The 25,262-nt window shown below is 41.0% G+C and overlaps 1 protein-coding gene across 1 annotated transcript; it reads right to left on the bottom strand.

The window, feature by feature from the left end:
- Window positions 1–231: 231 nt before the first annotated feature.
- LBR (lamin B receptor) lies at window positions 232–18,921 on the bottom strand. The gene is made up of 14 exons (XM_054628759.2): window positions 18,788–18,921; window positions 14,185–14,365; window positions 11,907–12,095; window positions 10,494–10,577; window positions 9,937–10,114; window positions 9,199–9,392; window positions 8,419–8,473; window positions 7,058–7,252; window positions 6,353–6,456; window positions 5,807–5,932; window positions 5,541–5,709; window positions 4,272–4,352; window positions 4,043–4,165; window positions 232–2,654 (listed from the first exon to the last, which is right to left on the bottom strand). Exons 2-14 carry the CDS (start codon window positions 14,347–14,349, stop codon window positions 2,494–2,496), a joined length of 1,824 nt encoding a protein of 607 aa, XP_054484734.1. The 5' UTR covers window positions 14,350–14,365; window positions 18,788–18,921; the 3' UTR covers window positions 232–2,493.
- Window positions 18,922–25,262: the final 6,341 nt, after the last annotated feature.

Raw genomic sequence — 25,262 nt, forward strand, 5'->3', positions numbered from 1 at the left:
TAATTCTGTATTTTTACAGCTGAAATTAAGTTTGCTTTTGGAGTAGCAGAGGGAAGAAGAAAAAATGCCCAGGCAGACTAAGAGAAGCACCACACCTGAGCTTGTAACACCCAGCCCACAAATACAGGTACAACAGGAACTCCAGCAAACTCACACCTGTACTAAATGAGGAAAAGCAATGTCATTTTTATCAGGTATTCCCATGAATTGGAAAAAAAAAAAAAGCACTACTTAGTTTTAAGCAAAACCTTTATTTTAGCTCATGGGCTTGTTTGTATTAAAAACAGTTACTTCAAAATCAAATTTACATAAAATTCAGCATGTAAATGAAGTTGTCATTGGTCAGGTTCAGATTCTGAAAGACAAGGGCTCCGAGTGACATTTGCACAACCTTGGGTGGCAGCAGATGAAACTGGGACCAGCAGCAGGAGCAGCTCCTGCCCTACAGGCTGAGGAATCAAAGCAGATTCTAAAGCCCAGCTGCACTCCAGGGCTGTGCAATGATTTCCCCATTTGCCATCAGTTCCCCCAGCAATAGCCCAGTTTCATCTGCTGCTGCACCCGAGTGAATTCCCTCGAGTCTTGTTAGAGGCACTGCTATTTTCTGCCAGCAATCAAAGCACTTGTCTTGAAACAATTTCCTTACAACACCAACAATCAAGCTACATTATATACACTTCAATTGTACAATTATCTTTAAAAAATGCCCGTGTACAAAATAGGTTATTTTATTTTATTTTTTTAAAAATCACATGCTAGATTTCAATTACATCAACATTTTAAAATAACTGAAAAAATTGATAAATAACATTCCAATTTATTAGGAACACTCCTGCAAGCAAGTGCAGAAGTATCTGCACTTCATTTAATATTCTAGTAAGCTTTTTAGGGCAATTTGTGCTATAAACCTCATGTACAAAGTGTGTGAAAAGCTCTTACTTGTGACAACAGAATAAAAGCTAATTAATTAAGCAAGAGTATTTCAGTAAAATTATTCTACTTATGAAGTAAATACCACAAGGGCATATCATTTACAGCCAGTTAGACAAAGAACACAGCTAGTAACCAGAACACATACATTAGTTAAAAAGTCAAATATATACAAAAATATATTAGAAAGTGGTTGAGTTTAACCACAGGCTCATGTAAAAAAATGTTGTTTTAAATAGCAATAGCAAAAAAATAGCTATTTCTCTATCTGCAACAGTACAAAAGGCAACACCTACATATGAGGTAGCAATGCCAAATTAAAAACAAAAAGAAACCAAAAAAAACCAACTTTGGATTGAGGAGCATTTCCTATATTTTCATAGCATATCTGTCAATACAAATATTTAAATGAACACTTCAATTGTTTCAAGAATTAACTACATTAATTTACAAAAACCCTTTATTCAATTACCTTTTTTAAAATTACTGGAAATTGGTTCAGTTACTGATTTCTCCTGTTTCTAAAAAAGCTGTTGCATTTTTCATACCCAAACACTGTACAGCAAAAACGTGGAGGCTTTTATTATACACACTTGGTAAACACTATGGTACATTAAGACTTAATTTACAAAGATCAGAAGGAGCCAACTGTGGTCATTTTATCCTTTTGTGCCTAGCAGGCAGACACTGCACCCTTTTTCCCCCATGTTCAATGCCAGAGGCAAGCTGAGGGTTCACTACTCCCTTCCACAGCCACAGAAAGGCTTTGAAGAGTTTCATTCCCTCCAGGAGTGTGAGCCACAAGCAGGCTCCACCTCCAGAGCCAGGGGCACTGCCAGGCAGGGCTCAGAGCTGCCCCTGGGCATTCCTGAACTGCCTCAAAAGCGTGGGGAGGGAGAAGGGAACAGCTCTGCCCCTTCTCCCAATTCCATCTTTTTATCCTCCTGCAGGTGCAGGGCAGGAGGGGCCAGCTGAGCCTCTCTGACCAAAAAAATGCCATCAATGAAAAGCCAGGAGAGGAACAACCATGTAAGCTGAGCTGTGCCAGTTCTGGTCGTGGGGCTGCAGGCCCCTCACATCCTCTGCTTCCAGCTCCACTGACCAAAAAGACCCTGCTGCTCCTCCAATTCAGGCAACTAAATTGGACATCTGAAGTTAGATGGTACGAGTAACACCAAAAAATGAACTGGATGGAATTTCAGCATTTATTGTATTAAGAAAATAATATACTTTACATCACAGTGCTTAATTAAATGCAATAAAAAAATGTAAACTCAGAATTCTAGATAAAATTTAGCTTGAAAAATTAGGGCTCAAAGAGTTTTGAAAATTCACAATTTTTTTTAAAAATTGAAGTCACAGACAGTCAGTTCACATCACTCACATCTCCAAGTCTACTTGTAAGCGACGCCTTCGACGCACTCCAACGTTTGGTGGGGTTTAGTTTGTTTTGTTTTCTTTAAAAGCCTAAATACCAACTGCCCAAGTGCAAAGGTAGGAGGTACCTCTCTCTGCAAGGAATCTAAGGGTAGCAGTGATGTGCCCAGCAGGCCCTGGAGTGCTCTAGTAGATGTAGGGGAAGATGCGGTAGGGGACGCGCTGGCAGTACCGCTCCCAGGCCAGCCCGTACTTCTGCTTGCAGTGGTGCTCGTCACGAGCCTCCCGGTGCACCAGCAAGCAGATGAAATAGATCACATAGAAATAGGGCAGAATGTGATTAAAACCTGCAAAGGGACAAAGTTAACTCAGATAGATACAGGGCAAAAGTCTGGAGGTGGTGGCTGATAACGTGTTCAAAGGCGGTGACGCGCTTGTGCAAGGCCCAAGCATTTTACACTGAAACACTGAATATTCAGCAGGACAGCGCAACACATGCAGACAGAACAAGAGCCACAAACCCACAGACAGCAATTCTGAACATTTAGATGTGGTGTTTGTGAGGGTTCCCAGGACAGGGTGAGATGAGAATTAAACTCCATGTTCTCAGAAGGCTGAGAATATGGTATAACTATAATATACCATACCATAGTTATACCATACCATAAGAAATTACATACTAAACCTATACTAAACTATAGAGACAGGATTCATCAGAAGCCCAGCAAAGAATGATAAGGAAAGCTGGTGACTGACTCAGAGTCCAACACAGCTGGCTGGGATTGGTCATTAAGTTAAAACAATTCACATGGAACCAATCAAGGATGCCCCTGTTGGTAAACAATGTCCAAGCCACATTCCCAAGCAATCAGATAATTCTTGTTTTCATTCTTTTCTGAGGCTTCTCAGCTTCCCAGGAGAAGAAATCCTGGCGAAGGGATTTTTCAGAAAATATCATGGTGACATTTAGAGTCACAAAATTTACCAATTTCACTCTCAGTACATGCAAAGCTGGCACATATTGAAGTGTTATTGTCATTTAAAGTTCTTTAGTTATCAAAACCACATTTCCAGTCAAATTTCTGCACCACCAAACTGCCCCACACAAGATTTTCTCTATTTTGCCTGCAGACATGAGTCCAGCTTTGCTCAAAGCACACCACTTGACCTGTGGATGAAAAGAACCGGAAAGGACCCAGAAATGTGAGACTTCAGCCCAAAAAGCCAAGTGTACTCTGGGCTGCATCAGGAGGAGTGTGGCAGCAGGTTCTGGTTCTAACCCACTACTCTGCTCCACCTGATTGTTGTGTCCACCTCTGTGTATTATTAACAAACACTTTGAAAGATAATTTCACTGTGTTTGATGACCTTTCTTTTAAATATCTTTCACTTCAAGTCCTCTCTCTATGTGGTGGCCCTTGTCTCCAAGCAAACTCCCACTTTTGGGGAACTTCAGCTGAAAACACTCACTAGCCTAAAAAATTTAAAGAACAGCTAATTAGCAAGTAATTGCCATGGTTATTGGATGATAAAGTGTCAGAAAGATGAGTAAAATCTTTAGCAAGTTAGAAAGGTTAAAATGGAAGTAAAAACATGTTGCATTAGACTTATGCCACAGAAACCTGCCATTCAATAGGGTTTACCATCTCAAAAAATTCCCACTTGGCATTTCAAACCCAGACAGATGCAAAGAAAAGCCTTTTTGCTAAAATGCACTTGAGTCTCAGAAACTCACCACAGGGTAGGGACCATGCCAGAGCCATGATGATGTCACCGAGGTAATTGGGGTGACGAACAAAACCCCACCAGCCCGTGACAAGAAGCCCTTTGCCAGTTGCAGTGGGTATAAATTTCAGATCTGTGGACAGAGTATTGTGGTCAATGCAGTGACTGAAATATGTGTTTATACACTACAAAGAGCCATTGAATAAAATCCCAGGCAATGGAATCAAAAATGCACTCACTGGCCAGTTTGGGATCTGCCGGGTTCCGCCGGAAATTGTTTTTCTGGGAATTTGCACTGCGGAAGATGTAATACCCAATACCTGAAAATAAACAGGATTTATTTTGCATTTTCAGTTATTTTCCAGTTTTCTCAGCTTCAACAAAAGCACTCACATGCCCTTTGCCACACTTATTCCATCAAAGGCTTTTCCCCAGAAGTTCAACTGGTATTTTCTGCTTTAACAGGACAGAAATGCCACTGGAAACCTGCATTCCATAAGATCCTTGCTACTGAGTAGCTTTGAAGAGATTCTGAAGAACCTTTATTTTCACATCTATATCTGAGTTTTTTAATGCTACACTGAGTTTGAAATTCACAGAAGGGGATGTGAATTTCACATTGTACAATTACAGCTCTATTTTGCAGCCTAGCACTTGGTTACAGCACCTACTCCATGAACTGACAACTCATTTACAAGATCATGATAATAAAAGAAGCAGACAAGGAATTATCTGGGTTTGAAATTCATATCCCCCATAATTTTCACACAGCAGCTTAAACTTGCTTTTTCCAAAGCTGCATTGAAAAAAGATGATCACAACATACTTTGAATAAAGATATTATTTTTTTAAATAATAGAAACCCTAGAAAAAACATTAGGTGAAAAATGAAAAAATTATTTTCTGTTTTTCAGTATTGCACATATTAAGTTGTAAATCTTCTCATTTTTTCCAATTCTTTGTCATGTCTACAAAATATGAGTGGGTTTTTATTGTTTCTGTTCAGGTAACAGGCACAACAAGCATATGTTGGTGCAAATGTAAGGTTGCCTAAAGATGTGAGATCTTTTCTCAAAGCACTGAGCTTTGATGAAAAAAGCTGTTTTCTACTGACACCTGTTTGTCACTATGGTCATCAGGGAAGGAAATGCAATAATTACTTTTTCCCCAGGCTCAGCAGAGTGTAGCCAACAAGGTACTGACTTTTTTTTTTTAAATGAGTCGCTCAGATTGACTTAAAAAAAGCATTTATTAAATGCAAAATCTGTTAAGTCACTTCTTCAACTCCAGACAGCACCCACCTAGAGCTGCTTCTCAACAGAACAATTAGATGTTCAAAGTCTCAGCTATCCTTCACTTGCTAAAATGAGAATTTGTTATATTCTTTGGATTTCACAGGAGCCAGACAATGACTGCTGCATCAGAGCTAAAGCTTCAGCTCCCATCTCTGAAGCAACAATCAGAACTCTGTTGGAACCCACACACCAATGACATTGACTGTAACTTACAGTTCAGAACAGTAATTGCAGCAGCAACAGGCCAAGTAATTGTGGTGGGATGACCCACTAAGTAGAAGGCCTGCAGGCTGTAGACAAATGGAACCCACACCAGGTCTCCAAACGCCAGCATGAAGCCAAATCCATCATGGGTAATGTCCATTGTAGTCAGAACAGCCTCCTAGAAACAAGGAGGAAGGAATTTCAGCACTTCCAAAGCCTCCTTCTCTTAACATTGTAATTAGAAATGGACACAGTTGAAGGGGATTGGCGTTTACCTCATTCCAAAGAGCATCCACCACATAGAGAAGCTGGAAGCTGTTCACAAGAATCATGGACAGGGATGGCACACTGAGATTGTGGATCTTCATCTCAGCCAAGAGCATTGCCAAGTTTATAACAACCTAAGTTAGAAAAGACTTTATTTAAAGTTCACTTGTAAAAGAAAGTGGGATGTATTTTCTATCACACTACAGGACATTTTAACACAAGTATTTGTAAAGTAAATGTTTAGTTTAAAAAAACCAATAAACATTTTAGAAGTAAGTTTGCAACTAACCATATTTTTGAAGCTGTATAACCTCAACACATGAACACATTCAAAAGGGTTTTCATTTGCCACAAAACTAAGCAGCTAGAAATTTCCTTCAAGTGAATAAAAATAGTCATTAAAAAAATAGCAACGTGGAACTGTTTTTCAGTACTCATTTGTAAGTATTTATAAATATCCTTAATATCAATTATATGTGTATGTGTGTGTGTAAAAAAAAAAATCCCTCAGTGTACTATTAAAGTAAATAAAATAATTGAGATTACTGACTCACCCAGCCAATTAATCCTGGACGCAACTCACAGAAGTATTTGAGGTCAAAGCTGCCAATACGAGGGTTTAATTCATGTCCAGTAAAAAAGTCATAAATAAAATACCCTGCAGGTAAGACAAAACAAACCTCTGTTAGCAATACTCTTGCTTTTATCTGCCACTACACTCCTCCCCATAAACAAAATCCCACTTTCCACTAATGTTCTCTCATTACAAATTTTTAAAAGCCTTCAGATTAGCAAAAAAAAAATATTGTGCAAAATACAAAACAAAATCTACATAGTTTTTATTTTAAGATGCTCTAATTTTTTATTAATTAGGAGGACTAACCACTTTAGAAGTTCTCCCTGACACTTGTTCCTTCTTTATTTTCAGCCTTATCCTGAAGCTTACATCACAGTGTCTATGAACATGATCATATGGCATTAATTAATTTTACATTTTCTCCTATTTAATTGCTTTTGTCTGGGAAAAAGAATTCCCTTTAGCTGTGACAATTACCCATCCATCAAAAAAGGTGGACAAGAAGGAAAATACTATGCCCTGACTTCATATTTGGGACTGAGTTTGCAGAAAAAAAAAATAACAAACAAAACTACACAGAGCAAAATTAAAGTCACAGTGTTATAATAACCAGCCCTAAATTTGCAGAAATCAAAGTCCAGCAAAGAATTGGAAAGGAATGGCCCAGAATGTTGTAACTCACCAGAATTTCCACCTGGTGCTAGCTCCTCCTCGGGTGCTTTCAGGGATCGGACATACAGGTAAATGCTCAGTGCCAAGGAAAAAGCTGCAGCTGACACCGCAAACTGCATGAGGTGATCGTACAAATAATGGAGCTCAAACTCAAAGTACAACAAAACTCCAACAGCTGCAGCAGTCAAAATAAAAGCATAAAACCCTAAAGGACGCAGAAGAAAGACATATTAGTCAAAATAAACAAAACCCAATTTATCTTTTTAGTAGGACCTACCTAATCCAACCTTTCTGCACTTTTACTTCTTCCAATATTTGTCCATATTCCAGGAACATCTTGGACATCCCATGGTTCAAACTTCTGGGGCACAGCAATATAACTAAGGGACTCTAAGCCCTGAAGCTGTGCTCACCATAGGGACAAGAGGCAGGAACACTCTGAATACTTCTCAATTTTTTATGCCATAGGATCTACTTTCAGATTTTAGTGGGAAAATGGACACTGACACTACTAATGGATAATGAGAGCAGGTCACAAAGTCTCATCTTTGAATTATCTTCATATATAGCTTGACACAGATAGCAGTAATTAAAGTATTAAAATGACTTATCAAGAAGGCAAAACTTGAACACAAAAACTTTTGCATACATTGAGTGTAATTTCACACAGAATGGACTGATGCCCAAATAGGAGCAGGCAGCTCTCTGCTGCCCTCAGCTAAGGACTTGCTATGGATCCCTTCACAGGGTCCCAGGGGGTGAGGTTAGAAGGAACCTCCAGAGTTCATCTGGTCTAGCTCAGATGGAACCTCCTGTGCTTCACTTTGTGCCCAGTGCCTCCTGTCCTTACCTTTCCTCAAGAAGGCTTTTAAATTTGCTTTTAAAATTAGCCTTTGAAGCAGCAAGACAAGGCTTTTCTTTTTTAATAGTCCAAATTACGTAGCTTATTTCCTCCCTTTATCAGAATGCAGGGCACAACTACAGACAAAAGTCCAAAACGAAGACAGGTATGAGAAGCCCCAAGGAGACTCACTTTTGCAGGATGTAATTCCCCTTGTTTGTTACTTACAGCCCTATTCCAACTTTAAAATGGTGCATCTTACCAGGCTATGACAAAACTCAGCTTTGTACTGCAGTATTTGAGTTCCACTACCACCCCATCCAGTGTAATGTCTTGCTCTTGGGTCACTGAGTTCCTGATGATTACTAAGCACCTTCTTCCAAGAAAAGGCTCATCTGATTTTATCCAAGATTTACAAGAGATCTGTTCTCTGGACAAACTGTATCTTTCAACATTTGTATTTTATGATGCTGAGCTCTGCAAATCACACAATGGATCAGTTCTGGAATAACCAGCTGCACCATGCTCACCATTTATCCGGTACTGCAGTCTCCTCCCACTGGAAAGAGGCAAGCCTTCCACAACCTAAAGAGAATAAAATATTAATGCTCAACAAAGTATTTTCTGTGGGCCCTTCAAGGGAGGAAAACCAAGCTCAACTCTGTCAGAAAGACATTCAGTCAAAGCAACCAGCTGGACACACTCAAACCTGAAGCTCATGCATTGTGCTAAAAAACATACTCTGGATAGCAAATGAAAGATCAGCAGTTTCAAATAAAAACATTTTTAAAAATAAGCCTCTTCTTAAGCAGCTCCAAGAAAGCAGAACTTCTCCAGTCATTGTGAACGTGTACAGCAATAAAACATGACTGATCTACTTCAGAGTGTCCTTTCAGAATCTGCCACTAACCCTCAAGTCCCAAGAGAGGGATGGAGAGCCTTTGCCTGATATTCATACATATGGCTAGAAAGGTTTATAGACTCCTGTAAATGAAGATTGTATTCCAAAATGCTGGATATCCATAAGAAACTGAGCATGGAAATAGTTTGTGAAATTAAAAGTCAGACACCTAAAATTCTTCTAGAATTCTATCAAGCAAGGTTTGTCCACACTTTGATCTGAATGCCTATAAAATGCCTTCTGCCTTCTCTACTGGAAGGCTCTGAAATGCAAAAATTCTGAAACAGTTGTGCTGTTTTAAGTTTACAGAAATCTGCAGCTGCTATATTCCAGTTTATTAAGAGAAACTCATTAAATTGCTTTCAAATTCACTGCATTTAGAACACAGCCCACCTTCCAGCCAGCCTACCTTTCCAATTGGCAGCAAGTAAAACGCAGCTTGTAGGAAAAACCACAGGAGAACGACACCAAACACCCTCCAATCCCAAAGACTCTCAAGTGCTGGCAGAGGAGGCAAATTCAGAAGACTTGGATCATCTTGTTTGCACATCAACAGCAGGTAGAATACAGTAGCAGGCAGAAAAAATATCAGCGTGAAGGTCCCTGTAAACATACATCATGGCATGTTAGAAGGTAAGTATAGAAAATTTAAAAAATAGTTTCAATCCCACTAAAAAAGCTCAATATTAAGTAACAAAGAAGAGGTTGCCATTAATTTCTCCTGAACAAGACAGCAGCAATCCCATAGTCACATAACAGGACACTGAGACATTCTTCTCACTCCCTAACATGGTCACTGCATCCCTCCAAAAGTAATCCAAAAACTGTCTAAAAATACTTTACTGTCAAGTTTCAAGCACCTACATTTTGAAAATGTAAAAGCTTTGCTGGTTAATTCTTAAATTTAACTTGGAAATATTTAAATCTCACTGTGCCAAGGGGTGGCACAAGATCTCTGCTGCATTTCACTTGTGAACCAAGTGCAATAAAGGTTCTTTGCCACTAAATGAAGTGAAACACAACAATTTGACTCTGAATTCTGCAGCCAAGGTCCAAAAAGCAGTCCTTGACATGACAGTATGGTCAATAAGTACAAACCCACAAAATAGTACCAATTTTCAACTATTAAGACAATTTGCACACGTACCAATTCTTCCCCCAAACTCCATCTCCTTTGTTTTTGTTGATACTTTCTCAATTGGTTTTACAGCCACAAAAGTTTTTTTCTCTGAATAGATCTCTTCTTTTTTCTTGTCATCTTTCCTCGAACGCAAGCTGTACTGCTCAAGCACACGCTTAATTTCCAGGTCTGGTTTTAACTTTTGCTGTAAATGAAAAAAAAAAAAAATTTACTGAAAGGTTTCCCAGTGATTTTACTTTATTTGATATTTCAGAGGACATTACTCACTGTAAAACACCAATATACAATTATCCATTCCTACAAAGAGACTGCTAAAACCAGGCACTGTAACTCTTAGGCTGTGATTACAGATCAGCAGCAGTTCCAGCACAGATCATCCATTGCCACCCTCCCCTTTCCCTTCTGCCATGTGCCTGCCCACTAGAAAACAATCAGGACAATAAAAAAATCACTTTCTCTGTAGCAACTTACTCAACCTCTAAGTGTTATGTTGCCTTCTGTTTCTGATAGATTACCAAGCTAGGAATGTGACAAAAAGCTAAGAGCAAATTCCAAGTTCCTACCTCCAAGATGATGCAGGATGTGGCATTTTTTTCTGTACTTTCAGGTTCACCATTGTACCTTTTGGTGTTATTCTCACTCGGTTTCTGGTCAAAACAAGAAGCACAGTTTAAGCTCTCAGTGTCCTCTATATGGCACTGTTCTGCAGAACTGAAAGGTTGAATTTCAGTTGAATTTCTTTGGAGAAATAAATTCTCTCATAAAAATTCTTCTCTTCTCTAGCTTACACAGCTCTGGGAAGACATGACTCATGTTTTATTTCAACTAAAGTTTTGCTGAAGAGTACCTGGTCTTTCCAGTCTTACAAGAGCCAACAGACCAATCCTACTCCTCAGATAGAAGCCAGGACAAAACCACCAAAGACTTTTTGACCCTTTTATCCCAAAAGGTTGAAAGTATTAAAAGGAAACAGTAGCTGCTGGCTAAAAAACTACTTAAAACCAGATTGTGAACCACAGGCACTGGATCACACAGCTCAAAGGAGCTCACTGCAAAACAAACCCCACAACTATTTCAGTGCCTAAGAGTACCAATTTACTAAACCTACCTAGCTAATTTATATTAATCTGGTTTAGTCTAGCTGAAACCTAACTAAAACCTGTTCATTTTCAATAGATCAGCAGAATGCACTTCCAGTTCCAGGGACTGTGTGTCTCAGACAAGTGAGAAACTATCTCAAGGGCACAAGAGGCACAAGAAATGCTGTTTTTCTCTTCACAGAGAAACACCACCTCTACTCCTCTTCACTTAAAGATCACCAGAACCATTTTTAGCAGTCAATCTAAAATAAAAAATACTAAGAACAAACCTAATAAATTTCAGCTAGACACCAGATACTGGTAAACTTAGAAATCCTTACAGGTGAGTTTTTATAATGAAACCAGTTTTGCAATATTATCCATCACAAGGCCATATTTAAATATTCCACACTGCCTGTTCTCCACTACTGTGGCAAAAAACTGTATATGGTACAGAACTCATTTTATTTCAAATCCTAATCCCTACCTGCTATGTACCAATAAACACACCTAAAAGTAAGCTAACTTCCACTGCCCCATTTCACAAGTGGAAGCACGTGGCTAACAATTACTTCAATATTAAGTATTTAAGAAATTTTGTTTGTTTGGATTCCGAGTTCTCAGTATCACCAAATTCAAGTGAAACTTTATAACCTTGGTTTACCTCTCAAGAATTTCCTCAAATTTTGCAAGCTAGAAACCCAATATCTAAAGACAAAAAAGAGGCATTTCTGAGATATACCTTTGCAGGTGATTATGCTGTCAGGGGAACATAAACTGGCTTTTACAACGATAAACCCGGTCTGCAAAAAACCAATCTCTCACAAACAGCACAAGTTTCTTGAAATAAAAATCCAGCAAACCCACACACAAAAAGCCAACGAACAGAACCAATACCGGCAGAGCTAAGCTGGTCTCCTGGATGGTTTTCTTTTTGTCCTCCTTGTGCTCCCTGCTTTGGGAAGCAGAACGACGCCTGCCCTTGGCTGGCCGGCCGGGAGAGCGAGAGCGAGAGCGGCTGCTGCTTCTCCTGGAGGGAGAACTCGAGGAAGACTGGCTCTTCCTGTGCTTGAAGGATGACTGTGACTGAAACAAAGAGGGAAAGCAAGCAAACTCTGAGCTGTGGCCCAAAGAACAATTCTAGAAACAGGGGGGTTTGTGATGAGGCCTCTGGCACACAGCTCTGTAGATCTGTCTCGTATTTCCTCTACTGATGCTCTACAAAGGCTGTTAAGAAAGAGCAACTGCAGAATACTCATTTTGCTGGCAATTCCCAAAGAAGCCTGTTCCAAGTCCAACTGTTGAAGCTACAGAAATCAGGCTATGGATGTAAGCTACCAAATGAGCACCAAGCTGCTTAGCACACCACCCTCTCAATCCTGTGCACAGGGATAGGAATTCAGAGCTGTCTCTCAAGCCCTCAGTGGCTGCTCTCACTTCCACTGCTCAGCTTTATTAAAGCATTTGAGAGAGCAAGGTTCATCATCTGTGAGGCAACACAGGCTCAACACTACAAACCCAAGTCAGCCTAAGCATTTAATTGTATCTGGTAACTAAATTCCTAAACAAGAGCACTGTACTCCAAAAGCACTGTTTGATTTCTCTGTGAAGTCTACAATGCTGATTTCCCCATGTAAGATTTCCACAATGCAACTTTTATAATGCATCAATGTTTCATGACAAAGAAAGGCATTTGCCCAGCTTGAGTCTGCTAATCTGCATGCAGAAGTAACAAATCCTAAAGTGTTGAAACAGTGAAAACAGTTGCCTACCTCAAGGCAGAAACATTTTGTGACTGGGCATGGGGACTGCCACCCAGAGGTGACACAACAGTTCACATAAAGGCACACAAACTGGCTTTGAACCTATGCAGGTTTCAGAGCAGGCCATAGAAATGAACCACAGTGAACATTCAAACAGGGTCTTTTCCTCCTGCATTAATCATTTTAAACTGGCTATGAAGTTTTGAAGGCCTTTATTAATAACAAAAATTAAAATAATGATAAGTAAAGAGGAAGAAATATGCTTATATGACATGAACCTTTCTCAAGGGATTGCAATTGTCACAAATACAGCAAAATACCTGATGAAGCCTCTGAGGACCTGAACTGGTAGAAGCTATTTGCAGATGTTGTAAGTATGAGCTTGAAGGGCATGCACTGTTTATATTTAGTGACATTTAACTGTATCTTCACATTTGTTATTAAATTTTCTTATTTAGAGATGGAAAGCCATCAAATTAATATCAACCCATTGATTACTACCTTGGTAAGGTACCCAAACCAGTTTTTTATGAAAAATCAAGCTACAGAGTTCCTGAAGCATCAGACTTGGTTTTCCTCAAAAATATGATACTTTTTTGACATAAATAAAACAACTATGAAACTTTAAAAATGAGGTCATTCTGAACTTCTACGTGAGGTGTCACACAGGAAGAAATTTTTACTTAGCACCAATTCCTTGAAGACACAGTTAACAAAAACTTGCAAAATAACTACCCAGTCCTAAGTTGAAGTACTGAAAATTAAATACATGTGTACTCATTGTAGAAAATGCCAATCACTTGGTTTTAAAATTTTAAAAGTTTAATAGTAATAAAATTATTATAAAAATAGTAATATAATTAGAGTAATTAAAATTTGGACAAATTGGATTAGGACAATATGAGACAATAGAAACAAAGAGTTATGGACAGTCTGGGTACCTCTTTCTGGGCAAAATCAGCCTGAAAAAGGACCCACGTTAACAGAGGTTTAACCCTTAAATGCAACAGCCTGTTGCATATTCATACACCTCATCCATGATGCATAAATTCCATTCAAACACAGGATTCTGTCTGGTCAGTGTCAGCTTCTTCCTCTGAATCCTGATGGCACTTCTTCCTGAACAAGGTGGGAAGAAGTTCGTTTCTTCTGATAATGGGGCAATAAATTCTCTTCCTCTGAAAGATTGAGGTGTCCTGGGGCTGCTATCTCAGTGGGAGTACCTCATTTCTTTCTTAAAAAAATATCCCACATACATAATTTCTATTTTAACATTATGTGATAACCAAAAACTATATTTAACACACTACTTTAAAATATTAACACAGCATAACTTTCTAACATAACAGATACAACATTCATTTGAATATTTGCCAAAAGCCAATCATAAACCAGCCATTTTTCACACTCACCCTTATATCACTTTCCTTCAGTGCAAGCTCAGTTCCATCTTTGTACTTGACAGTGTAGAGATGAGCCACATCATCGTAGCTGGTCACCTGCACCTCGTAGTACAGCACGCTGCCCGGCCAGCGGCCCATCACCACCTCGCCATCAGCAAACTTCCGGCTGGGCATTTTCCACACACGGTCCCTGCAAAACACAGCACTCAGTGCACGTGGCAGCCACAGCTCAGCCTTCATGTCCCTCCTCTCCTTCTGTATCTCTAACTGAAAAGGGGACACGTTCCACAAGTCTTCACTTGAAATAGGGAAAAGGCTGTGTGGTAAGAAAACAGCAGTGATCTCCTAAAATAGAGAGAAGATTGAAGGTGCACGTTCTGGACAAACACTCAGATCTATCAGACTAGCACTGAGCTACGAGACACAATCTCCATCATCAGGCAAAGCACATCTTGGACCAAAATTCCACAATGAAGCTCATCTTATCTAGAGAGAAATGCAAATTACATGGTACTGAGTGTCCTCTAACCCTGGTTTCCTGTGGTTCTACAGAAATTACAGAAGTGATGATTTCTAAACATTAAACATCCCCAATCATTCAACACTTACAGCCACATTACAGTCTCTCTTCAATTTATTATGCCAAACACTCCAAAGTTACAAAACTTCAGAATTTAAGCTCCTGTCTGGGTTGAACATTTTTTATTTTCCACCTCTAACAAAAGGGCATAATGCCTTTTCCAGGGCTCCATGGGAAAACAAAGCTCAGCATCACAGCAATCCCACAGCAACCTGGAAAATGAAACTCTATCTCCCATCTGCATCATCAGGTTTTTATTTGATATTAACAAAACGTGGTGTAAGTGACTACTACCCCTGGGCCACCCACCATGAGCTGGGAAAAACCACAACTACAACTCAGAGGAAGCTGCTTTCAAGTGTAAACGCCTGCAGAACTGTTTGTATAGTGCTTTGTGTTATGTCACTGCCTTCTGAAAACGGGTATCCCAAGCAGAATATACTTTTAATTTCAATGTATCAAGTCAGACTATCTTAAAAGTCTAAGGGGAAATACAAACTAACACTGAGGTGAAATGCACACTCGCCAACACTGAGGTGAAATGCACACTCACCAACACTGAGGTGAAATGCACACTCACCAACACTGAGGTGAAATGCACACTCACCAACACTGAGGTGAAATGCACACTCACCAACACTGAGGTGAAATGCACACTCACCAACACTCAGGTGAAATGCACACTCACCAACACTGAGGTGAAATCCACACTCACCAACACTCAGGTGAAATCCACACTACCATTTGTACTGGCACCACGTGTACAACCAACATTGGAACTCGGAGGGGATGGCAGGGACAGGGATCAGACACAAACCACAACATGTTGGTATCAAAGCATTTCATTTTAACTTGTTTGATTTATCAATTTTGTTTGATAAGAAAGTGAAACCAAACAACTAGGGTAAATACAAGTCTGTAACTAGTTAATCATTACATATGAACTAACCTGCAGTGAAAAGTTAAGATTCTTGGGGAAAAATACTGTTAATATTCAATCACAGACCTTCATCACACACTGGGAGATGGGGCCCAGCGAGGTTTTACAACCAACATTCATTCTGGCATTTCCTGACATTGCTGCTGATGATAAATTTTACACCTGTGTAGCTCTCCAAGTCAAAAACCTAAAAAATTCAGCAGAATTCCCTCATATGGATTTTATTATTAACACACCAAACTGCTTCAGACCAGAAATATTTGGCCATATCCTGTGCTGTATAATACTTGAAGGAGAAAAAAAAAAAGTTTTATAATTTGGTTTCACTGACACTTGCCAGTCAGAAAAATGATGAGTTCTAGTCTGTGCTTGTCAGGCGTGTGCTATTCCAGCTCTTCTGCCTTCTAACAAGTGTTTGCTGTCCCAGTTTCTTGTTTTCTGTCCTAGTCTTCCTGAATTCTCACTCCTCCAATTTTCTTTTATCCCAGTCAGCTTAACCCCTTCAAATTCATAGCCCTGCTTCTTATGCCTTGTTTCTTATGAAAAGTTCTCCTTTTTCTCCTTAGCCCCAATCTTGGAGTCTTTGTGGATTTTCTGCCCTTGCTGACCAAAGCAGTCCTGGCTCCCCTTTGCCACCTCAGCCTAAATCTGATCTCACTGCCCATTTCTGTCTCCCTGCCCAGTTCCCTCACCCACAGGCAGTTCTTCAGGAGATCCAGAGCCACCACTGCTCTTTGCCAGCCTCCTGCAGCCACAGCTTCTTCCTGTTCTTCCCGAAATAACCTGAACCCAGGAGCACCTGAGTGCACTCAGAGCTGTCCCCAGATGTCACCATGACTTCATTTCCCCTCTGCTTGCTGCACTTCCTGCACCCCAGCCAACTTTTCTCCTCCTGACCTGCAGCACCTCAGGCACAGCTGCAAACCTGCAGCCTGAGCAGGACAAAGCTGGCTGATCTCACACAGAGTTGGACAAAACAGGATCTTTTTGAAAAAAAGGGTAACATTTTTTCATTAAGTTGTTACTGAGGACATGTACACTGTTTTTTTTTTTCAATTTACAGCAACCACTTCAGAATTTAGATACAATTTCTGAATTTGAATTCATAAGGATAATAAAATGCAATTCTCTGCCAGATTTCAAAACCCAGCACTTCTGTATGCAAACACAAAGTCTAAAGAAATAGTGACTTGATGATTTAATTACTGTGAGAGGCAGAAAGACCTTCCCTTCCTCCAACCTTGTTCTCAAAAGGAGCTGAAGTTAGTTTTAAAAAATTGAAAAACGTGATTGAAAGACCTGTAGCTAAATCCATGTCATGTAATTCAGCCTGAGGTAGATACTGCCAATATGAGATTCCAAAATAATAAATAAGCAAGTGGCAATATCTTCTGACTCAAAAGTACAACCTTATTAATGGGAAAATTTATGTATTTTTCATTTTTTTTGCCTTAAATATTACAGCTTAATAATAAGCTCAAACACTAAACATTAAAATAAGTAAATGTAACTTCTTACCCTCTTCCTCATTCCTTACATCCCACTTCAAAAAGCTGCACCTTTTAAAGGCAGCCTTCATCTGCTCAGATGAACACACACAATTACTGGCATCCAGAAGAGAAAAGACAGGAAGTCTTTCCAAAAAAAAAAATGGGTTTAGAGATTACATTTTTAATGTACTGCTCTTTCAAGCTCTACACACCCCTGATGATTTTCATGGTATCAGCTGGCATCAGCCTAATATTCCCAGCAGCTCTGCACAAACTTTTGAATTCCCAGGGCTTTAAAACATAAATCCAAAGAAAATAATCTCATACAATGAATCCTGAACTGTACACACACCTGACTGCAAGTTTAGCCACTGACTCAGGAGATGAAATTTGTATTTTCTCAACCATTACAACTTTCTCTTAGGAATCTAGATTCTAAGAGAAAGGCTCAAAAGGACTTTGTATCCTATACCAAGCCAAGCCAATTAATGCAAATCTCCCTGGAGCTTGAAAGTGGGTAAAGAACAAAAGTTTCTGCTGACTCAAACAAGAATGAAATAATTAAAAAGAAACTTGGCTGAGAAACATTATTGCCCCATGCATGCATTTCTGGTCTTCTTCATGACTCTCTCACTAGAGATGTGGGAAGATATTTCAGTGTGGAGAAAGTGATGACTGTTACCTTGTAGCCACAGGGAGATCACACCCCCATCAGCAGAAGTTGGGCACACAGTTTTAATAATAAATAAACAAGTTTTCCCTCTTGGGAGAAAAAAGTTCACACACATTCAATGATTGCATTAGCTAATTCTGACATTTCACCACTCTTAGGTAACGTTCTGGATGTCAGAGGAGGGAGCCAGCTGAATGCAAGAAGAAATGCAGGAAAATACAGAAAAAGCTGACAGTCAAGGCTAACAACACATGGAAAGTTATACTGAATTCACCACAGAGAGCTGTGCAGGACCTTTCCAGCAACACCACTATTCTCTCCACATCCAGAACAGTGGAGGCACCTACTCCTGTCCAAACCAACTTAACTTCACCGCTAAGAACAAGCACCAGTACGCCTCGAGGCAAAACCAACAACCCATCAACCCCGGGGCCGGGAACCGCGGATCTTCCCTGCAAAGAGCCTTTCTACCGGAAACGCCGCTAGCGGAGGGGACGCGGCAGGGCCCGGAGCGCGGCAGGGCCCGGAGCGCGGCAGGGCGGGCCCGAGAGCGGCGGCCGCTGTTGACAGGAAGGGCCCCACGTGCCGGCCGAGGCCCGGCCCCTCAGCCCCGCCCCGCCCGCGGCCCGGGCCTGGCGCGGGGCCTCCGCCGCGGGGGAAGGGAGGGGCCGGGCCGCACCGCCCCTCGGCGGCCTACTCCCGCTCGGAGCCCGGCGCGGCGGAGCCGAACAAAGCGGGGCCGCTCAGCCCCGCCACCTCCGGTGCTCCAAGCGAGGGGAGGCGCCGCCCGCCCGCCCGCCGGGAGCGAGGCCCGAGGCAATCGGCCGGAGCGCTTCCCGCCGGGAAAGCCGCCAAGGAAAAGCTGCGGGGGAGGGGAGGGGGTGGGAGGTGGGGGTATCCGGGCCCGCCCGCGCCGCCGTTCCCGTTACCTGGAGCCCGCCCGCGCCGGGCCGGGCCGGAGGTGGTTCCGCGGAGCGGCGGGAGCGGGGCCCGAGCGCGCGCCGCTCTCCGCTGAGGGGAACAACCGCCCCGCCGAGCGACGGTTACGGCCGCGCGCACGGCCCCGCCCCCTCGCCCGCCCCGCCAAGCGCGCCCATTGGCCGGGACGCGCCGTTTGAATCGCGGGGTGGCTGCGCGCCATTGGCTGCGCCGGCGATGGCGCGGTCCGCCCTCCCCGCCCCGCGGCGCGCGCACGGCCCCGCCCCGGCGTGAGGGGACGGAGCGGGGGGGGGAAGGGGCGCGCTCGGCCCCCCCTCACCGCCGCCCCTCACGGGGGGTGATGGCGGGAGGGGAGGGAGAACGGGGCGGAAAGGTCGCTGTCGTGGCGATGGGGGGCAGGCTCAGACCGCCTGCGCCACCCAGGCCCCGCCGCCCGGGTAAACAAAACGGAGGGTTTTGTTTACGGAGCACTCGCGGTCTCGCCGCCTCCGCCGCCGCGAGTACTCCTACACTGTCCGAACAACAGCCTCTGTTCCTGCCAGCCCTGCACCCCCAGCACTCAACAATGACAAAATGTGGTAAAAATGCAGGACACAACGTCCCTTCTCGCTCAAAAAGAAAAATTAGAAAGGGCTTAAAAGCGGAGGTGGCGAGGCAGCGAGTGCTGCTACACTGACCGAACAACAGGCTGTGCTCCCTCTAGCACTAAAGAAAGCCAAAATGTGGTAAAAATGCGGTGAAAACGCACTGAAACACCCGTTTCTCTCTAAAAGAAAAACAAAAATAAAAGCAGAGGAGGCTTTTGAAGCCGTGAGATGACAAGTGCGCCTGCACTGACAGAACAACAGGCTGTGCTCCCTCCAGCCCTGCACCTCAAGCACTCGACAAAGCCAAAATGTGGTAAAAATACAGTAATAAAAGTGCAGTAAAAGACAGCACTATGCAGTGTGGTTACCCCTGTGCTTTTGGGGCAACTTTTCCAGAAAGGTTATTTGAGTTCCTGGCCAGATTTTGAAATCAGGAAGTCTAAGCAATACTTGAGCAGGCAGAAACAAAATGTGTTATGAAAAAGTTAACAAATCGTCCTTAACATTGAGGTTCAGCGTTCAAATGAGTTGTTTCCAGTGTTGAGATGTTTAAAGTGGTGTTAAGAAGTGTTAAGTGTGAAACACAGAGTGTTTGTGTCCGCACAATTTTTATGGACCTCCCAAATTTTCTAAATTTGGCTAACAAGTGATGCTCTGTGCTAATAAAGCTTCCCAAATGAAGGGAAATTCCCTAAAGACAAGACCACCATTGTCCCGTACAAAAACTGCCAGTGCTGTGCAGACACAGCAAAAATCTCAGATAAAAAAGAACCCTGAAACAACAGCAACATCATAAAATAAAAAATGAAAAAAAACACCAGACCAAAAAACCACAGCCAAAATGAACTGACATTAACAGGCCCCATGGTAGTCATGAGCTTAACTTGTCTGAGACATTATTGTTGTATTTGGGGGGTTGTTTTTGCTGTTGCTGGTTGGTTGGTTTGTTTGTTTATTTCTATTGGGGTTTAAGTTTCTAGCTACAATTTTTGAATTAAGAGTATGGCAAGCTTGTTTCTTCTAAGTGATTGCAGGAAAGGGAACATCTTGAGTGAATTATAAAAAAAATGGATATATTTTATTATTTATTCTGCTTATCTTATCCTTGAATTTTTAATTTTCACAAGCAATTCTTTTTAAATTGCATTTGTATGTCCCCTATTTTTGTACCACAGAGGCCCAGTTTAATTTGTCAAGGATTCATTGTATTTTTCACTACATGATACAGTAAAAGATGTCTAAAGAAGGTTAAAAGTTACTCAGTCAAACCAGAGCCACATGTAAGCATAGATTTTAATAAATGCAGACAGAATAAATTTGGTTATTAATTGTGTTAAGGCAATCAGCTCTATCTGAGAGACATTTGATAATTTACTACACAAAAGAGTGCAAATGAAGCTTGATTTCTGGCTTCAGATAATGAATATTTTGGTTCCAGCTAAGATTTCTGCTTTGCTTACTATTGCAAAGTTTACAACTGTACTGTTAAGAACTGTTTTCAGCAGTTCAGTCTAAATTACAGCAGGTATTGCTTGGAATGGGCCTGCTTAGTTTTGTTGGCAGCAGAGGCCTACAATTAATATGTTTAAATAATGAAGGGTTTCAGTTGAAATCTTGTTTAGAAAATAAACTTGCCTTCAGAGAAATGGTTTGGGTTTGGGATTGTTTACTCAGCTTGGATTAGAAAGCTCTTGGGCCACTAAGAACTGTTTATTTCAATTCTGCCAGTGATAATTGAGATACATTTGAGAGATTAGTTCAGAAATATTTATGGGACAACAATAGAACGGGACAAATGTGAAATCCAATCAGCATCACCACCACCAAAACGATCTGCTGCAAGTTAGGTCTGAAATTTGCCAAGATCTAATAAAGCATCCCAATCCCACACTATAAAACTAAGAAAATAATTCCATTTTAATGAGAATCCCAGAATCATCAAGGTTGGAAGAGATCTTCAATGTCCCTTAGTCCAGCCACCACCCCAGCCACCACCATAATCACCCATAACTCAAAAAAGTTGCAAAAACCCAAAGCTGCCAACACAAGAAGGTTGAGAAACATTCTGATAAATGCCAGAGGCTGCTGGGATGGGTGGGGTAATAAGCTTCTGTTTCCTCTCCTGATTAGGCCTTTGCTAAGAAAACACCCATAAGACTCAGTAGTGTGGTGGGTTTTATAGTCTGTTAAACAACCCATGTATTCATATATATTTTTATATATATATGTGTGTGTGTACATTCTATGTGTACATATATAAAAATGTGTGTACATCTATAAATATTTATATGTATTTATGCTTTCTCTTTTTCCTTCTGTCATATTGGATCAAAGCATCCCAGCCTGTCTGTTGAAAATGTATCTACTTTTTGGAGGAAAATTCTTGGCTGGCAGCTGTGCTCCTGACATGAAGCCAAGCACTCACCTGCCACAGCCAAGCTGCTGATGAGGAACACATGCACTGTGTCACATCACAAAACTGCTGGAAGGAAAAGCAGGCTGAATTCTGCATGTGGACAAAAGCCATCTCCTCTCTGCTTCTCAAACATTGAAAAGCTGATGATCTGCTTCTTAAAGGTGTTTGAGTGTGCTCAGGCATTTTGGGGATTTCCATTATTATATATAATTTGCTTCCTAGTTTTTTTCAGTGGTTGAATGCTTCTTATTGAAGGAGCAGGAGATTTGGGATTAACCTCTGAATGTTACCTAACTAAATCAATAAAGGTTTTGTTTGCACAGACCTCAATAAGGCAGGGATTCCACCCTTGACCATGGAAAAAGTTTCTCATTGTATATTCATTTATGATGTAGAGATTGGAATTTCAGCCTGCCTATAAAGGAGCAGCCTGCTAACAAACACTGCTGCTCTGGGCAAATTAGGTTGAACACTTGCATTCTGGGAAGTTTTGCAAAATGTTTATCTTTGGAAACAGCTTTAAAAAAATACTCAAGGCTATCAACCATGCTGGGCTCAGCAATAAGAAGAAGGACACAGACACATGCAAACTGCCTCCAGTTCTCTAAACAGGAGAAGGAGACCAAAAAAGCACATTGAAACTTTGATCTCCACAACAGTGCAACAAATTTCCTTTCTGTATTGTATGTGAATTTATAAATAAGACTCATTATTAACTGAGGGAAGTTGATGCACTTCACCAAGAAATGGCTCTTGAGATAAAAGGTTTGGCTGCTGTATCTTCTGCTGGGCTGCTCACCTTGCCATTTCTGCAGCATGGCTGTTCAATTACTCCAGCAGAAAGCCCTGGGGACAGTCGAGTTTCTGAAGGGTTATGGAAAACACAGACTACAGGATTTCCAAGCATTGGTAATCCAGACCCATTTCTATGTAGCAAAGTTATGTCCTTGAAAGGGTTGTAAATGCTTAAACAGAAAGTGGCTTTCGTTCTAGAGAAAGAGAGAAAATGTCAACGTTTAAATGGCTTTTTCTGAATAAAAAGAAAAGCCACGCTCGTCCCCTGGGTACTCCTGACTCACAAGCAGTGTCCCAGAAGTCTCCTGGCTTTTAAACCTGTGTTTTATTCTTCAGAAAGAGGTTACAGAGCTGAGTGACTTCTGCAGGGATCTCCACAGGAAGGGAGGGACAGAACCTACCTTTTCCTGGTTCCTGTGTGACAACCTGCCCTGCATGAAGGGAGAAGCCTCAATCCCCACTTCTGGCACATTAACAGTGTTCCATCCCTAAACATGAAGGCAATCTGGTACCTGAGGAAAAAGAAACAAATGAAACACGTGGCAAATGCAAAACAGAGAGAGCCCAAAGGCTTTGAAGTGTCAGCACAAACAAGTACACATGTACATGTGTATGTGCATATAATAGACATAAATATTTATGTATATAGATAAAGAATGAAAACAACATTCACTTTCCAGCCTTATTTTTGCAACCAGCACATGATTTTTATGCCCATGGCTGGCACTGTACACAACTCCCTGCAGTAAGACAAAAACTAACATTTCAAATTTTATTTATTTGTAAAACAGGCTGAAGAGGCTGCTGGTCCAGAGTGAGCAGGCATTGGAGCATCCATGGGACACAGCCAGGCAGGGATCAGCAGGGATCAGAGGCTGCTGACTGGGCCAGTGGCAAACGAGGCCCTGCATCGAGGCACAGTGTTGCAGCCACCTCCAGTTTTCTAAACTGTGTTCAAAATTCACTGCACTATGGGGGAATATTTAAGGAAAATGACTAGGGTAAATTTGGACACATTTTTAACAAATATTTATAGCACTGGGATATGTGGAATAGATGATAATTCTTACCAGGGTACAGACACCAAATATATGATTTTATTTAACATGGCATTCATATTCTGTCTCTTGTATTTGGTGCTGCTGCTATCCTCCCACCTCTCATCTTATTCTAGAAAAAAAATAATCTAATTACTCCAAATCTAATTACTCCAAACATGCAGGCCTAAACCAGAAGTGATAAATGAAGTAATCAGTTCGATGCATCTAGCAAAAGATGAGCTCGCATATTTTGGCTTTAGAAGCTGGTATCACTGCATATCTACTCTCAATAAAATTTACTTCTTCTCTGATTAAACCTGCTCAACTAGTCCTGTTTATAATTTTTTAAAGCACAGTAATTTAAATATTAATTAACTCTTGGAACTTAAACATCTATATTTCTAATAACATGTTAAGATATATATTCATATATGTGTCTTATATATCTTATTAATGTATCTACTGTGGTTTATGAAAATGCAGGGTTTAAACTGATTCAGATGTGGTGTTTACTTTTTAGAAGAGATTTCTGAAAACCAAACTAGTATACATGCATCAAGTTCAGCATTTCCAGAAGTATTAGTAAGAAGTGTTAGAGAAGGGCTTCAATATATGTGTGATCCTTGTTCATTGTTTAACATTTAAAATCCTTGTTTCAAAAAATGTTCACATGGATTTAGTTCTGTTAGAAGCAATTTCAGTAAATTAATCAAGATGCTTCAGGGCAGGATTTGCATGTACAAGCCTACACCTCCCTTATCTCCACACATCTCTCTTACCTTCCTTCCCTACATTTTACAGTCTGTTTGCTCTGGCCATAGCTTTATATGTGGACCATTTATGACAAAAATGCACAATGACAAATCTGTGTCCAGATTCTTGGTGAAGCACTGAGCATCCAACAGCTGGATCAGAACTGTTTATTTGAAAGACACTGAAAGACACTGTCAGTGTGAAAACTTCCCATGAGCCAGCACCTGGAGACAGATAAGGAGCAAAGATTGATACTTCAGAGTCTTCTTTTTTTCTCTCTCCCTTGTTTCTCTCCATTTACCAGGCAGGACAAGCTCAGCCCAAAACATGAGTTACAGCAAGCAGAGCCTAATGGCAAACCTCTCATTTAATTAAAGGAGAAAGGAGAGTTGGGATGATTCCTTACCTAAACTATACTAAACACAGAATTCATAATGAATTCTGGTACTAGGCACACTGCCAGTTTTCAGACATTCCTATGCTTAATTTCAACTGCAGAACCATCCCTGATGTTATTGCAATAGTTGTCTGTTCCCACCATGGATACCTCTGTAGGTTTTGAGTTTCACAAACCAGTCACAGGCATTCCCAAGGATCATTCTGGAAAAAAAAAAAAGTTACTTGGATATTAAAAAAAAAAAAAGATTTCTGTTAGGACCAATTCCCACACAATGTTTGTTTGTTCAGCACACAAAAGGAAACTGCACTTTGTTCTCCAAGAAAGCTGGCTGTGCTGCAGACATCATTACACTGGCTGAGAGTCCCAGTAGGGCAATTCAGATGGCTCACAGGATATTTTTCCCAACCTGTGCAGAGCTGACCAGACCACCAGTCCCAGAGAGCTTTGATGAGGTTTTTTGAGTCCAAAATGAGA

Source organism: Agelaius phoeniceus, chromosome 3, assembly GCF_051311805.1.
Source record: "Agelaius phoeniceus isolate bAgePho1 chromosome 3, bAgePho1.hap1, whole genome shotgun sequence".
Lineage (NCBI taxonomy): Eukaryota > Metazoa > Chordata > Aves > Passeriformes > Icteridae > Agelaius > Agelaius phoeniceus.